The sequence below is a fragment of the Plecotus auritus genome (assembly GCF_963455305.1).
Source record: "Plecotus auritus genome assembly, chromosome: 6".
In the NCBI taxonomy this organism is placed as follows: domain Eukaryota; kingdom Metazoa; phylum Chordata; class Mammalia; order Chiroptera; family Vespertilionidae; genus Plecotus; species Plecotus auritus.
The window spans coordinates 173,540,951-173,557,679 of NC_137773.1; the positions used below are offsets into that span (position 1 = coordinate 173,540,951).

The window sequence follows — 16,729 nt, forward strand, 5'->3', positions numbered from 1 at the left end:
CCTGCCCCTGGGAGACACCTCGCAGCCCCCTGTACCTAGTCGATCGACTTTATTTCTTAAATAAACTATAATTTTATTTCCAAATGATTTCTGTGCCCCACGGGGCATGAACATACATACAGATGGAGGCCTATCCACGTCGCGGGGCTTGGAAGTCAGAGTCACTTGTTGGGGTTTTAAGGGTGATTCATGAGTCTCTGAACAGATAGGAGCTACCCACGGGCAGCGGCCGAATTTATTTACAGGCAAAGCCGGCACACCAAGAGTGATGAGCTGTATTGTGCTGATAAATGGCGAGTTAAAAATAAAGGATGGAGGGAGAACTGTAGGTGAAGAGAAACTTAGGAGATATATCAGATTTAAATAGAGGGGCGAGACTGAGGCGTCTGAGGATGCATATTTGGGTGATAAAAACCGGTTGCTGTGAAGTCAGGATGCGGGCTACTCACGGGGCAGGGAGGGAAGGAGCTAGTGAACGAGGCCGAGGCCAGTTAATGAAGGCTGACATTGGCGTTGTGGAGTCTTTCTGTAAGAGCCATTTATTTTCTTATAAAAGTGTGCAAATAGCAAAGAAAAGTCTGGTAGGAGAGTTTAGTTCTACCGAGAGCTGGCATACCATCTTCTACGTACCAGTACTAGTCAGAAAATAATCTTTTTTCTAGTGTATTTTTTCAAATATTTAGAACCCTTTCTATCATAAGGGTTGCTTAAAAGCTGCGCTCTAACCCCAATACCAAAGAGAAAGTCTATGCAGGGCCCGGCAAATGGATGCCAATCGTTAAAAAAAACAAAACAAAACAAAAAAAACCTCGTCAAAAATGTACAAGTAGCTGCCACCAACCAAATAAAGTCAGAGCAGACTCAATACCATAATCCTACAAAGTGAATTTTCTGCTTCCCCTCTCTGCCCTCCCTCCCCGCAGCTGCTACGCCTCGAATAGAGAGGGCATTGTCGCACATGCTGGGTGCACTCAGTCCGCAGGGTGTACAAATACTTCTCAAAATATCCTGTAAAAAGAGAGAAGGGGAAAGTGGGCGGAAAAATATAATCAATCCGGGGCCCTTTCAAAGTCCCTTTGGGCCACCCCATAATTAATCACGGACAGGCATTTGATTGTTGTAGATTATATTAGAATGATAGAAAATAATACATACAGATAACCATAGGATACACACACAGAAATGTAAAGATACTTTTTATACTTTTCAATATGAAACAATGTACAAATCTCATGGAGATATCTTGCTAGAAACGCCATAGACACAGAGCAATGGTGTTGGACATGGAAGCATAGGAATCACTAAGTCATAAAGAGGTGCCTCTCCATTACGTGTAGCTTCACATACAGGAACTGGAGAGAGTGCGGCCTCTGTTTTGACGGAAGGAGCAATGGTGAGATTTTCCTCGGTATTTACAGTATATACAGACCTTGCAGAGGAAGTTATAAATAGTCTTCTCCTTTGCGTAGGACGACTTTATCTTAAATGTAATTTCTAACCGTAAAAGCACAGCTTTACGCTTTCTGATACATGAAACTGTTGGCTTCAAATTCTGAGAATTCTGCAGAGAACAAGTTTCTGCAAATTGTGAAATTGTTAGGGAAAAAAAAAAGAGAGAGAGAGAGGTAAAACATTGTTTTTGCCTCGTCTAACACTCCATCTGCGGATTGCACGTTATTCTCTGCATATTGCTCTGAAGTCTCGTCCTTGAAAAGCCCTTGAAAACCGCACACATCAGAGTCAGCAGCCTCGCCCAGTTCTATTACAAATTTACCGCAGGAACTAAAAAGCCTGCCCGACTCTCTCAGATAGACGGCAGGATTTCATTAAAACACACACCAAAACACAAAAAAGGTCTCTGTCACCCCAAAAAAACAGAGGGCCTCTTAAAGGAACCAGAAATCGGAAATGAAAAGTCGTATGAGTTTTGTTTAATGTCCGGGCTGAGATTCGGGTCCTTCCTTCTCTTGCCCACGGTGTTTTGATAAAAGCTGCGAGCTTGCTCCTGGGTGTGAGGGACACACGTCATGCTTATTATTCTTATTTAATTTTTGAAAAGGATAAAGTGTGACCCTTTCAGTTTCACAGTGTCACTGAATGAAACAAAAGCCTTCGCAGGAATGGGCTGCAGGCTGTAGAAACGCCACAGTCCTTGCATCTGCTGTAAACTCATTCTCACCAAGGTTTGCACAGGGCAGGCAGGCCCGCTCACGCCTCCTTCCTTATCTGTTTCAAGTCCTTCTCGGGGGGCCAAGGCAGGTAAGGGGGCGGGGGGAGGGGGTGACCATCCCCACGGTTTATAGATGAGTTGTGGGTAAAGTGGCGTGGGAAGAACCCCACTCCCTCCCTAGGACACTGGGGCCAAACAGCCCCCCTGGAACCTCCAGGTCAGCATTTTCCAACCCTCCTTCGAATCCCACGCGCCCTCTTCAGAACAGGACAGTTTCTAAATGCGTTTCTGACCCTTTCAAAATAACACTGATCAAATCCCCCAGACCCGTGGTCGGCAAACTGCGGCTCGCGAGCCACATGCGGCTCTTTGGCCCCTTGAGTGTGGCTCTTCCACAAAATACCACGGCCTGGGCGAGTCTATTTTGAAGAAGTGGCGTTAGAAGAAGTTTAAAAAACGTGGCTCTCCAAAGAAATTTCAATCGTTGTACTGTTGATATTTGGCTCTGTTGACGAATGAGTTTGCCGACCACTGCCCCAGACAGTGCTGCTCTGATGGGGAACCTAACTTTTGGATTCAATGAGCTTCTCTACATGAATAAAACACACAACAAACATACATGTGTCCGCGTGGGAGGATGGGAGTCTTTACCCACAGGCAGTGTGTAAAACCATCGCTTACAAACACCTATAGGGTGTCCCCCCAAAATGTGTACACCCTTCAACAGCCCATAGCTCAATTTTGAAAATGAAATGTATTTTAATAAACACCGCCTTTATAGTTATTCAATGTGTGTGTATACATTTTTGGGGGACACCCTATATATCAAAAGTCTGAAGTACATAATATATAAAGTCCTTTGGTTTATCAAGTATTAAGGCATTTCAGATTCCCCTAAGAGGATGTACTGTTTGTTTTTGAATTATATTTGTATTTTACCTATGTAGAAAGTTAAAAATACAGAGTTGGGGGAGGGGGGGAAACCATGCATAATCACTGCATTTCGTGAAAGCACTTTTTTTTTGTCACCAATTAACTTGCAGTAAATGGTAAAAAAGAGTTGCTGTCACCACAGGGCATGAGCCACGAACAGGACTGCCGGCAGGTAGCGTGACACGGGGTGGACGCTGGCGATGGCCGACGGGGAGCCCCTGGCATCCGAACCTGTCAAGGTGAGAGACAGCTGGTGAATACGGCTCCTGCATCACAGCCACGGCAAGACCCTGCTCTTCCTCTCAGAGCAGGAAGGACCACACGTCATGATCAGCCGCCTTTTGTTTACAGTGGGGCACATATTAGCCGCCAACGGGATCTATGAACACACTGGTTTCCTTCCTTCCTTCCTTCCTTCCTTCCTTCCTTCCTTCCTTCCTTCCTTCCTTCCTCTTTCTCTCTCTCTTTCCCTTCATTCCTTCCTTCCTCCTTCCTTCCTTCTTTCCTTCCTCTTTCTCTCTCTTTCCCTTCCTTCCTTCCTTCCTTCCTTCCTTCCTTCCTCCTTCTTTCCTTCCTTCTTTCCTTCCTCTTTCTCTCTCTCTCTTTTCCTTCCTTCCTTCCTTCCTTCCTTCCTTCCTTCCTTCCTTCCTTTCTTCCTCTTTCTCTTTCTTTCTTTTCCTCCTTCCTTCCTTCCTTCCTTCCTTCCTTCCTTCCTTCCTTCCTTCCTTCCTCTCTCTTCCTTCCTTCCTTTTTTAAAATATTTTTAAAATGGATATCAGAGAGAGGAAGGGAGAGGGAGAGAGAGATAGAAACTTCATGATGAGAGAGAATCATTGATCAGCTGCTCCCTGCACGCCCCCCACTGGGGAGCGAGCCTGCAATCCGGGCATACGCACGACCGGGAATTGAACCTGTGACCTCCTGGTTCTTGGGTCCACGCTCAACCACTGAGCCACACCAGCCGGGCTGTATTTACGTTTTCTTAAACAATTCCAGGCTTTGTTCATACACTATCACTTAACGTTCACTGAATCTGAGAAAACAACTTAGTTTTGAAAACAATTCTGCTCTATGACACACACAACGGAGATCAATGGAGGGTTTCATTAAAGCAGGCTTCACGGGCAAGCATGGGGGGGGATCCAAACGGACAGTTTTGCTACATATGTCTCCACGTCTTTTCTGTCTTCCTGTCTTATCCTTCCCCTTATTATCCATGATTCGCGAGGAGTTAGTTCCCCCTGCCTCACCCCTCACCCCCCAAACTTTCTCAGCACCCGACGTGCAGTGTGTGGGGAAGGAGTGGGCAGACAGGCCCTGAGGACTCGGGGTCCCCGTGGGTGTTGTGGGGGAGCGGGTGTGGCCTGGCCCCTTACTGGTTCTCCTTGGGATCCTGATGGGCGCACTGCTGGCCCCGTCCCCTCCGGCCGTCGTGGCCCGGACGTGGACGACGTAACCCTCCTGGACGGGCAGCCGCAGCTCGGCCGACGTTCGGTTTGTGCTCAGCACCTGCAGGCCGCCCTGGCCGCTAGTCCTGTAGAACACCTGGAATGCGTCAACACACTCATCATGTTGCCCGAGCTGGAACTCCCTGCTCTGGCCTGTGCCCTGTCCTTCTCTACGCCCCCAGCTTACGTCCCATCCTCAGCTCTCTCTAGCCACGGTCACGCCTGGGGTTCGCACGTGGCAGGACCATCAACCACAGCATCTGGGAGGGTTAGGGTCACACGGAGGGCTGAGCGGGAAGGTGTCCGGGTGGGACAAGGCCCCCTGTCCTGATCGCGGACACTCACGGAGGACCAGAGTCAATGCTTCTCACTATGTTTTCTTAAATATGTTTGTTGTTGGTGATCCTCCCCCGGGGATATTTTTCCATTGATTTTTAGAGAGAGTGGGAGGGAGAGAGACACATCGATTGGTTGTCTCCTGCACATGCCCTGACCGGGGCTGGGCACTGACCAAGGCCTGGGAATCTAACCTGCAACAAGGTCCATGCCCTTGATCAGAATTGAACCACGGCCCAAAGCTCTATCCACGGAGCCAAACCTAAGGCTCAAATATGATTTATTGATTTTTTAAATTATTTTTTTAGAGAGAGAGGAAGGGAGAGGGATAGAAACATCCATGAGAGAGCGGAACTTTGATCAGCTGCCTGCTACACGCCCCCTACTGGGGATTGAGCCAGAAACCCGGCATGTGCCCTGACCAGGAATGGAGCTGTGACCTCCTGGTTCAGATCCATCAATGCTCAACCACTGAGCCACACCAGCCAGGCAGTTATCATTTTTAAAGTGGTCCTTGGGTAGCATCAGAAGCAGCAAACTAACATAAACCATTTACAAACATTTTATCCCAAACCCCCACGTGAGCAGAATTACTTCCCTTTCATTGTGTTTAAGGACTCGGACACCTTGGGGACCAGCCTTCTTCCTACAAGGCTTGACATGTGCACGACGTCCTTAGGGTGTAGCCAGAGCCCTACCTCCCTCACTGAGGAAATGGAGCCCGGCTCCCTGGAAAGCCCTGGCGGGAGCCGGAGACCGCGCAAACCCCGCCACTCACCTTGTACCCCGTCACTTCCGACTCATTCTCCTTGGCTCGGACCTGCTCCCAGCTCAGAAACACCTTGGCGTCCGTGGCGTTCCAGACCACGTTTCCCGGCGGCTGGCTGGGAGCTGGAAGGGAGAGTGAGGGGTCAACAGGAACCCGAGCTCCAGGGCACTGTCCCCGGGCAGAGAAGGGCCCGGAGGCAGCGGACCAGTGTCCCCGTCCCCGCGGGGATGCCCAGCGTGCGGGTGGAGCCAGGAAACCTCAAGTGCAAACGGACAGAGCCGCTCAACACTCGTTTCTCAGGTGGACACACGTGTCGTCATCAGTGCCGGCACAAACCCAGGACCCCTGGTTCCGGGGGGCCGGTCCCCACCTTCCATCATCGGCCCCAGAGACAGGATCTGGGAAGAGCTGGAAGAATGCGTGCAGGTTCTGAGTGCTCTGGTGGGAGTGTGGGGGTGTGGGGTGTGGGGGTGTGAGGTGTGGGGGTGTGAGGTGTGAGGTGTGGAGTGTGGGGGTGTGAGGTGTGGGGGTGTGGGGGAGTGAGGTGTGGGGGTGTGAGGTGTGGGGTGTGGGGGTGTGAGGTGTGGGGTGTGGGGGTGTGAGGTGTGGGGTGTGGGGGTGTGGGGTGTGAGGTGTGGGGGTGTGGGGTGTAGAGTGCGGGGGTGTGGGGTGTGGAGGTGTGGGGTGTGAGGTGTGGGGGTGTGGGGGTGTGAGGTGTGGGGTGTGGGGGTGTGAGGTGTGGGGTGTGGGGGTGTGAGGTGTGGGGGTGTGGGGTGTGAGGTGTGGGGGTGTGGGGTGTGGGGGTGTGAGGTGTGGGGGTGTGGGGGTGTGAGGTGTGGGGTGTGGGGATGTGAGGTGTGGGGTGTGGGGGTGTGGGGTGTGAGGTGTGGGGGTGTGGGGTGTGGGGGTGTGAGGTGTGGGGGTGTGGGATGTGGGGGTGTGAGGTGTGGGGGTGGGGGGTGTGAGGTGTGGGGTGTGAGGTGTGGGGGTGTTGGGGTGTGGGGGTGTGAGGTGTGGGGGTGTGGGATGTGGGGGTGTGAGGTGTGGGGGTGGGGGGTGTGAGGTGTGGGGGTGTTGGGGTGTGAGGTGTGGGGGTGTGGGATGTGGGGGTGTGAGGTGTGGGGGTGGGGGGTGTGAGGTGTGGGGTGTGAGGTGTGGGGGTGTTGGGGTGTGGGGGTGTGAGGTGTGGGGGTGTGGGATGTGGGGGTGTGAGGTGTGGGGGTGGGGGGTGTGAGGTGTGGGGGTGTGAGGTGTGGGGGTGTTGGGGTGTGGGGGTGTGAGGTGTGGGGGTGTGGGATGTGGGGGTGTGAGGTGTGGGGGTGGGGGGTGTGAGGTGTGGGGTGTGAGGTGTGGGGGTGTTGGGGTGTGGGCGTGTGAGGGTGTGGGGTGTGGGGGTGTGGGTGTGGGGGTGTGGGGGTGTGGGCGTGTGAGGGTGTGGGGTGTGGGGGTGTGGGTGTGGGGGTATGGGGGTGTTAGGGTGTGAGGTGTGGGGTGTGGGGTGTGGAGTGCGGGGTGTGGGGGGAGATGCCCACTGTCGCAGCGTGTCTGGTTGGTAGAAATAACCTGGAGGTGCCGATGGAATCACTCTGCCCCGAGGAGGGACCTGGGGGAGAACAAGGCCACCTCGGAACAGACCCTGATGATGGGGACCGTCTCGTCTGTCCACGCACTTAGGCCACCACGTGTTCCGAGGGCCCTGGGACAGAGCACTGGGGACATGGGTGATGGAAGCAGGCGGCCTCTGCCCGAGGGGCCCACGCTGCGGCCCACGCGGGGTGGAGAGACCGCGGTGACGCAGGCGGGCGCCGAACCACAGCGCCAGGTGCTCGCTGGGGGCAGAGCCAGGAGGGCGCCAGGAGTGCCAGCACGAGGGCGGCACTGCCCCACCCGGGCTCACGTGCACCGCGGTGACATCGGAGCGAAGGTCGAGAGGACACGGGAAACTTGCACGTGGGCACCTGCAGACAGGGCTCCCTGGGCGGAGGGCCGAGCTGGGGCAGAGCCTGCGGGAGCGGTAGGGAGCGAGCCAAGGACTGCAGCCGGCCCGGTGGGCACTGGGAGGACCTGGTCTGTGTGCGGGGGTGCCACGCCAGGGCGGGCACAGGCTGCGCAGGGGGGTGTGGCCCTGGCCCGAGCGAGGGATGCGCTGGACGGCAGCGAGCAGGGAGCCGCGGGTTCTCCGTCAGTTGCGGGTACGAGAAAAAGAGAAAAGTCGAGGGTAACGCTGAGATTTGGGGCCTGAGCAGCAGAAGCCCTGGGACTGGACGTACTGAGCCGGGAAGACGGCAGAAGGGACCCGTGTTACAGGGTGGGCGGGGCATCAAGGGCGCAGTTTGGGGAATGCACAGCTCGAGATCTCCGGGATGGTCAGGGGATGCCGGCTGACCCCGTCCACGCGGAGCGCCGGGGCCCCTGCTGACTGTTCGGGTGGAGAAAGCAGAATGTTCGCCCTGCATCCTCGTCCTTGCGATCCCTGGACGTGGAATTCTCAGTGTGTTTCTTTTCAGGAGCCGACAGGTTTCGTGGGCGTTTATGTGCCACCCGCAGGTTTCCTCCTCGGCGCCTTCGGGTGGAAGGTGCTCCGAAGAGCTGGCTTTGGGTTGCCAAGTGACAGAAACTCATCTTATTAAAGAGGCTACTTCGTGTTTAAGAGAAACGCTCTCGAAAAGCACACGCGGTTGGAGATCAAAAATGAAGTGTTCAGCGGAAGCCACGTGACTTGAGAATCCCTATGTTATTTCACACGAACAACAAGAGAGCGGTCACGATCTGTATGATAACAAATCACAGTTTTCAGCCCAAAGGAAGTATGTTTGATTCCTTATAGTACTTCAGGTTGGCCTGCTTCCGTAGGTCTCAGCCACCCATCGAGCTGTAATGAGTGGCTCCCAGGCCCACACTGGGCGCAGGGCTGAGTGAACAGCCAGCCAGAGAGTCCTCAAAGCCCTTGTGTTAGTTCTTGACGCCTGAAGCATGGCGCTCAGTGTCTTTCTGGCGACAATCACAAAGGCCTTACCAAAACCCGCCAGTAGGATTTGCAGCCAAAGCCACCTCAGAGGTTAGGGCGACAGTTAAACTGTGATATCGCACACAGCTTTAAGAGATCCTGTTTCATGGGTATCGTGGTCTGTTTGAAAAATGACTGACACGAAATCTAAAAATTAGCAATGTTCTTTTTATACAACGTTTGGATGATTAGAGATTTTTGACTAGTAAAAATATAAATATATAAATATATATATAAATATCTATCTATCTATCTATATATATATATATACATAAATATTGATTTCAGAGAGGAAGGGAGATAGAAACATCGATGATGAGAATCATTGATCAGCTGCCTCCTGCACACCCCACACTGAGGATCGAGCCCACAACCCGGGCATGTGCCCTGACCGGGAATCAAACAGTGACTTCCTGGTTCATAGGTTGGCCCTCAACCACGGAGCCATGCCAGCCGGACTAGGGATAATTAAAATCCCTATACTTCCTACTCAATGTGGGAAACTTGTCCATGGTAATAGCCACGGCCAACATGCAGACGCCTGATGAAATGTGGAATTTCCGGAGATTATGTTCCATGGCTGGAATTTCCACCATTGCACACCTCGTGTGCACAGCAGTGCTGTCTCAGAGCACCCTCCCGGGTCCTGGGCACAGGGTAGGGTCCCAGTAACCTGGTGTTGAATGAGACACGAATACCCGTGTCCAAGGAAAGGGCACCCAGAGGATAGGACTGGGTATGGGTGGGTCCCACTCCTTCCTCTGGGGGACAGTCAGGGACTGCGTGCGCCTTGGCGCCCTCTAAGCTGAGAATTAGGGAATTCGATGCTTGAGACATTCACAGAACAGTGGAAGCGTCAGCCGTTAAAATCATAACCATGCCCTGCCGATGTGGCTCTGGGGTTGAGCGTCAACTTATGCACCGGGAGGGAGGTCACAGGTCGATTCCATGTCAGGGCACATGCCTGGGTTGCGGGCTCGATCCCCAGTAGGGGGTGTGCAGGAGGCAGCTGATCAATGACACTCTCATCACTGATGTTTCTATCCCTCTCTCCTTCTCCCTTCCTCTCTGAAATCAATAAAAATTTATTTAAAAAATAAAAAAATCATAATCACTATCCTTATGGTTCCCTGTGGTTTCCCCATTAGACTGGGTGCTTGTGTACCATTGCTCAATCATGAAGGGTTTTGCTTCTTTTTATTTTTTCAGTTACCCTGTGTTTTATTTTTATAAGCTTAACTTTATTGTTGAAAATATGACAGTGGTTTCTGCTTCTTTTTAAAATTTTGCTTCTCTCCTTCTGCATGGGCCATCATATGCCTGTTGATTCATAACCAGCCCCTCCTCCGGCCGGGTCAGTTCACCGAGTCCCTCGCTGGTCCCGGGATGGTGTCTTGGGGGTTTTACGGCCACCGTCTCCTACCGAGTATTCACATCAATTCCCAAGTCAGGGAAAGAGCCTGATAAACCTGCTTGCATATATTTTTGCAATCAGAACTTTTGAGGGACACCGTGCTTTGAATACGTAATGATGTCTATTTAAATCTTACTAATTCAGAATAGGTGTTGGGAATACCAAACATACCTAACGATGATATTTTCAGTTTACTTGCAAACCCACATGCTCCATGGTCTAACCCAGGGGTGGGCAAACTTTTTGACTCGAGGGCCACAATGGGTTCTTAAACTGGACCGGAGGGCCGGAACAAAAGCATGGATGGAGTGTTTGTGTGAACTAATATAAATTCAAAGTAAAGGAGCGGAGGGGAGAGCAAGAGAACCGGATAGAACCACCGGATCTGGCCCGCGGGCCGTAGTTTGCCAACCTGGAGCTGGGAATAAGAGATCGGGTCACACTTTCCCTAATTATTAGTGAAGGATAAAATTTAATTACATGTTAGTTGGCTGCCTATAAATGTATGCTGCTCCGGGGGTGAAAAGAGCGTGTTGCTAAACTTTCGCAATCTCTTTCTGCCGGCAAGTTGTTACCCAGACTCAATTTTCTACAGAAGATGCAAAGACAGACATCTGAAAGTCACCGGCCCAACCAACTTAAATTCATTAAAACCCGAAGTGGTAGGATGATGCTTTGTCTGCATTTTAAGTTATCCACAGCATCGGCCAACGGCATTCAATTCTATATGCTTGGGGTCCTTAGTTCTCATACAGATCCGGGAATTCCGTGCGAACACAGAAACCCACTGAGGAAACTGGCCATCAAGCCACACTGCCTCTTTCCCTGAGAGCCAGGGAAGCAAACGCTTACTGAGTTACTGCATGACGGAAATAAACCGGGAAAAACAGTTTTCTGCAAGTGTGAGGAGTGCACCGTGTGTAAAAGTGAGTCCTTCCTCACCCCCTGCCCATCTGTCAGACAGAGAAAATGGGTTCGAACTGGGCTATGTGTCTGAAGCGCTTGGGACGTAGAATATTCCTAACGGTTAACAGACACTGTGAGGTGACAAGGACGGCTGTGAGGTAACAAGGACGGCTGTGCCGGTGACAAGGACGGCTGTGAGGTGACAAGGACAGCTGTGAGGTGACAAGGACGGCAGTGATGATGAGGACGGCTGAGAGGTGACAAGAACGGCCGTGATGGTGAAAAGGACGGCTGTGAGGTGACAAGGATGGCCGTGATGGTGACGAGGACGGCTGTGAGGTGATGAGGACGGCTGAGAGGTGACAAGGACGGCTGAGAGGTGACAAGGACGGCTGTGATGGTGACAAGGACGGCCGTGATGGTGACAAGGACGGCTGAGAGGTGACAAGGACGGCTGAGAGGTGACAAGGACGGCTGTGATGGTGACAAGGACGGCCGTGATGGTGACAAGGACGGCTGAGAGGTGACAAGGACGGCTGAGAGGTGACAAGGACGGCTGTGATGGTGACAAGGACGGCCGTGATGGTGACAAGGATGGCCGAGAGGTGACAAGGACGGCCGAGAGGTGACAAGGACGGCCGTGATGGTGACGAGGACGGCTGTGAGGTGATGAGGACGGCTGAGAGGTGACAAGGACGGCTGAGAGGTGACAAGGACGGCTGTGATGGTGACAAGGACGGCCGTGATGGTGACAAGGACGGCTGAGAGGTGACAAGGACGGCTGAGAGGTGACAAGGACGGCTGTGATGGTGACAAGGACGGCCGTGATGGTGACAAGGATGGCCGAGAGGTGACAAGGACGGCTGAGAGGTGACAAGGACGGCTGTGATGGTGACAAGGACGGCCGTGATGGTGACAAGGATGGCCGAGAGGTGACAAGGACGGCCGTGATGGTGACAAGGATGGCCGAGAGGTGACAAGGACGGCTGAGAGGTGACAAGAACGGCAGAGAGGTGACAAGGACGGCTGAGAGGTGACAAGGACGGCTGTGATGGTGACAAGGACGGCTGTGATGGTGACAAGGACGGCCGAGAGGTGACAAGGACGGCCGAGAGGTGACAAGGACGGCCGTGATGGTGACAAGGACGGCTGAGAGGTGACAAGGACGGCCGTGATGGTGACAAGGACGGCTGAGAGGTGACAAGGACGGCCGAGAGGTGACAAGGACGGCCGTGATGGTGACAAGGACGGCTGTGAGTTGACAAGGACGGCTGTGAGTTGACAAGGACGGCCGTGATGGTGACAAGGACGGCCGTGATGGTGACAAGGATGGCCGAGAGGTGATAAGGACGGCCGAGAGGTGACAAGGACGGCCGAGAGGTGACAAGGACGGCCGTGATGGTGACAAGGACGGCTGTGAGTTGACAAGGACGGCCGTGATGGTGACAAGGACGGCTGAGAGGTGACAAGGACGGCCGAGAGGTGACAAGGACGGCCGTGATGGTGACAAGGACGGCCGTGATGGTGACAAGGACGGCCGTGATGGTGACAAGGACGGCCGAGAGGTGACAAGGACGGCTGTGAGTTGACAAGGACGGCCGTGATGGTGACAAGGACGGCCGTGATGGTGACAAGGACGGCCGTGATGGTGACAAGGACGGCCGAGAGGTGACAAGGACGGCCGAGAGGTGACAAGGACGGCCGTGATGGTGACAAGGACGGCCGAGAGGTGACAAGGACGGCTGTGAGTTGACAAGGACGGCCGTGAGGTGACAAGGACGGCCGTGATGGTGACAAGGACGGCCGTGATGGTGACGAGGACGGCTGTGAGGTGACGAGGACGGCCGTGATGGTGACAAGGACGGCCGTGATGGTGACAAGGACGGCCGTGATGGTGACAAGGACGGCCGTGATGGTGACAAGGACGGCCGTGATGGTGACAAGGACGGCTGTGATGGTGACAAGGACGGCCGAGAGGTGACAAGGACGGCCGAGAGGTGACAAGGACGGCTGTGAGGTGACAAGGACGGCTGAGAGGTGACAAGGACGGCTGTGAGGTGACGAGGACGGCCGTGATGGTGACGAGGACGGCTGTGAGGTGACGAGGACGGCTGTGAGGTGACAAGGACGGCTGTGAGGTGACAAGGACGGCTGTGATGGTGACAAGGACGGCCGTGATGGTGACAAGGACGGCTGTGAGGTGACAAGGACGGCTGTGATGGTGACGAGGACGGCTGTGAGGTGACGAGGACGGCCGTGATGGTGACGAGGACGGCCGTGATGGTGACAAGGACGGCCGTGATGGTGACAAGGACGGCCGTGATGGTGACAAGGACGGCCGTGATGGTGACAAGGACGGCCGTGATGGTGACAAGGACGGCCGTGATGGTGACAAGGACGGCCGTGATGGTGACAAGGACGGCCGTGATGGTGACAAGGACGGCCGAGAGGTGACAAGGACGGCTGAGAGGTGACAAGGACGGCCGAGAGGTGACGAGGACGGCTGTGATGTGACGAGGACGGCCGTGATGGTGACAAGGACGGCCGTGATGGTGACAAGGACGGCAGAGAGGTGACAAGGACGGCTGAGAGGTGACAAGGACGGCTGAGAGGTGACAAGGACGGCTGAGAGGTGACAAGGACGGCTGAGAGGTGACAAGGACGGCCGTGATGATGACAAGGACGGCCGTGATGGTGACGAGGACGGCCGTGATGGTGACGAGGACGGCTGTGAGGTGACAAGGACGGCTGTGAGGTGACAAGGACGGCCGTGATGGTGACGAGGACGGCTGTGAGGTGACAAGGACGGCTGTGAGGTGACAAGGACGGCCGTGATGGTGACGAGGACGGCTGTGAGGTGACGAGGACGGCCGTGATGATGACAAGGACGGCTGAGAGGTGACAAGGACGGCTGTGATGGTGACAAGGACGGCTGTGATGGTGACAAGGACGGCCGTGATGGTGACAAGGACGGCTGTGATGATGACAAGGACGGCTGAGAGGTGACAAGGACGGCTGAGAGGTGACAAGGACGGCCGAGAGGTGACAAGGACGGCCGTGATGGTGACGAGGACGGCCGTGATGGTGACAAGGACGGCTGTGAGGTGATGAGGACGGCTGAGAGGTGACAAGGACGGCTGTGAGGTGATGAGGACGGCTGAGAGGTGACAAGGACAACGGCCACTCAAATGGCTGTGTGGCGAAGAAGGAGCCCAGCAGTACAGACTCAATACCTGTGCGCACTCCGTCTCGTCAAAACACAGCACCTTGAACCCAAACCAAGAACCCCGGCTCTTCCTGCGGCCTCATTCTTTTAAAAAATATTGTTACTGATTTCAGAGAGGAAGGGAGATGGGGAGAGAGAGACATCAACAGTGAGAGCATCATTGATCAGCTGCCTCCTGCCAAGTCCCACCCTGGGGATGGAGCCCACAGCCTGGGCATGTGCCCCGATCGGGAGATGAACCTGGTTCACAGGTTGACACTCACCCACTGAGCCACGCCGGCCGGGTCTGCACCCTCGTTCTGACAGGGAACGGGGGCTCACGCTGGGTACTTGTGCGTCCCCGCGAGCACGCTAACAGACTCGGCTCAGGGCCACGCTTTCACCTGGTCCTATTTAAAGCATCCCACCTGGACCCACCTCTGAGGGTAACCGTTTCCTCTATGTTGCCATCTTCCAAACACCGTAGGGGAGAGAGGAAGAGAAATCGCCCCCGAGTCCTCGGCATGAATGTTAACTCTCTCACACTTACCAGAAACCCCGAGCCCAGGAAGGCGGTCACAGCTGAAGAGAAAAGTGGACGTACCTGACTAAACACCTCACACTGAGCTTTCCAACGGGGCCGTGCCCGCACCCCGGGGTGGCACCCTGCCGGTTTGGGGGATCACGAAAGTGCGCATGGCGCTGTGTTTGCAGGGGCTGGGCTGGGCTGGCTGCTGTGGCCCGACCACCTACCCACACAGAAGCTGCCATTCCGGATGCAAACTCCCGCCGACCCCCACCCAACACGCAAGATACCTACGCGTCTTCTTGGTGGTGGCATTCACCGTGGCACTGAAGGGCCCGGCACCTGCGCTGTTGTAAGCCCGGACGGCTGCGTGGTACACCAGGTGGCTCCTCAGGCCGTGGAGCCGGGCCGCGGTCTCCCCTGCCACCACCTTCACTCTGTGCGGCGAGCCCTCCTCTCCACTGGTCCAGTACCGCACCTGGGGGCCGAAACACGACGGGTGCCACCTTCACGTTCAGCGGCCTTCACTAAAGTGGGCGCCCTGATGTAATTCCGCATTTAGACAAGTATTCACAAAGTGCCTACTGTGTGCTGCACACAGTTGGGCTCTGAGCCATGGAGGCTCAAGGAGGAGACAGGATCTGGAGAAAGGAAAGGAGTTATTCGTCTACAGGGGCCAAGGCCACCAAGAAAGGAAGAACGGGAGCTGAGGACCAGCCTGACCGCATGGACGTCCCCTGAACGCGAACCGGACAGGCCGATCTCACCCTCGTGTCTCGGTCAATCCTTCTAAAAACTGTGCCGGTGGGATCCGGTTCCTTTCCTACGGCTATTGTTCCCTTTTCTACCCCAACTAACGTTATTTTCGTTCAACGTGGTGAGCTCATTTCAATATCCCTGGATCTTCACATGGGCCCACGTGCTGGTGAAATGTCAGTGGAAGCCAGACGCTAGCTAGGACGTCATTGTTACGAAGATGTTCAGGGACGGAGCGAGGGATGTGGCCGCCTGCAGGCCGCAGCTTCCGAGAGCAATTACCTCGTAGCCGAGGAGATGGCCGCTGCTCAGCTTCCAGGGGATGGCGCTCCAGGACACCTCAATTTCCGAGGAAGACAGGCTGTGGGCCCAGACGTGAGCCGGCGCCGCTGTAGGTTCTGCTTGGGAACACCAACCAAAACACAATGTGGGCAGGAAGTGGTAAAAATCTACTGAAGTCCTTGTTTTCAGAGAGCGGGTTAATACGTTTGAAAATTCATGGACGACTCAGTAAAAAATATTTAACATCATGAACCATGTCATGAAAACAGAGACACTGGCCCACTTGCGTTCCTCAGGGACAGAGGCCATCAGAGCCATGGTGTCTCCTGGCTCAGGGGCCACGGTAGCCTGGGCTCCCTGCTCCTGCCCCTCCCCCTCCTCCAGGCCCAGCTTGTCTCCCTCCTCCCCTCTGTCCTCTCCACCCACCACCATGCCTTCTTGTCACCCGCAGCTCTTGCCGGGAGCCCCTGTGCCCACAAATGCTACTGATTCTTCTTCTTCGTTTTTAAAATAATTTTTTATTGACTCCAGAGAGGAAGGAGAGGGAGAGAGAGAGAGAAACATCCATGATGAGAGAGAATCATGGATTGGCTGCCCCCTGCATTCCCCCTATTGGGGATCGAGCCTACTATCCTGGCATGTGCCCTGACTGGGAATTGAACCGTGACCTCCTGGTTCATAGGTCGATGCTCAACCACTGAGCCATGCCGGTCAGGCTGATCATCCTTTTGTGACTTGCCAAGGTCAAGGGCTCCAGAGTTCATTCATCCCAGAAGCATTTAGCGAGCCCCTTCTCTGGCCCAGGCCCTCACACACGCACACACTCGCACACTCATATGGAGGGTGGGCCCTTTGGAAGGTTGTAGACACACATGCACAGTCCCAGGTCCCCCCTGTAACAGACAGCCCCAGGGGGGGATCCTGGTTTCCCAGGCCCCCCTCTCCCCCTCTCAGGCACAGCTCTGAGAAGAGACTTC

General features: G+C 54.4%; 1 protein-coding gene across 4 annotated transcripts in view; it reads right to left on the reverse strand.

Annotated features, from left to right (window-relative positions):
• Positions 1–1,112: 1,112 nt before the first annotated feature.
• Positions 1,113–16,729, reverse strand: part of CNTN3 (contactin 3) — a 141,419-nt gene continuing 125,802 nt past the window's right edge. The window contains exons 18-22 of one of the 4 annotated variants that reach the window (XM_080671956.1): positions 15,753–15,871; positions 15,009–15,192; positions 5,666–5,778; positions 4,480–4,648; positions 1,113–3,334 (exon numbers count right to left, since the gene is read on the reverse strand). In XM_080671956.1, coding sequence (XP_080528082.1) covers positions 3,237–3,334; positions 4,480–4,648; positions 5,666–5,778; positions 15,009–15,192; positions 15,753–15,871 — 683 coding nt within the window. In that variant the 3' untranslated portion in view covers positions 1,113–3,236. The remainder of the gene's footprint in view (positions 3,335–4,479; positions 4,649–5,665; positions 5,779–15,008; positions 15,193–15,752; positions 15,872–16,729) is intronic. The other 3 variants (XM_080671957.1, XM_080671955.1, XM_080671954.1) reach the window with 3 other exon arrangements.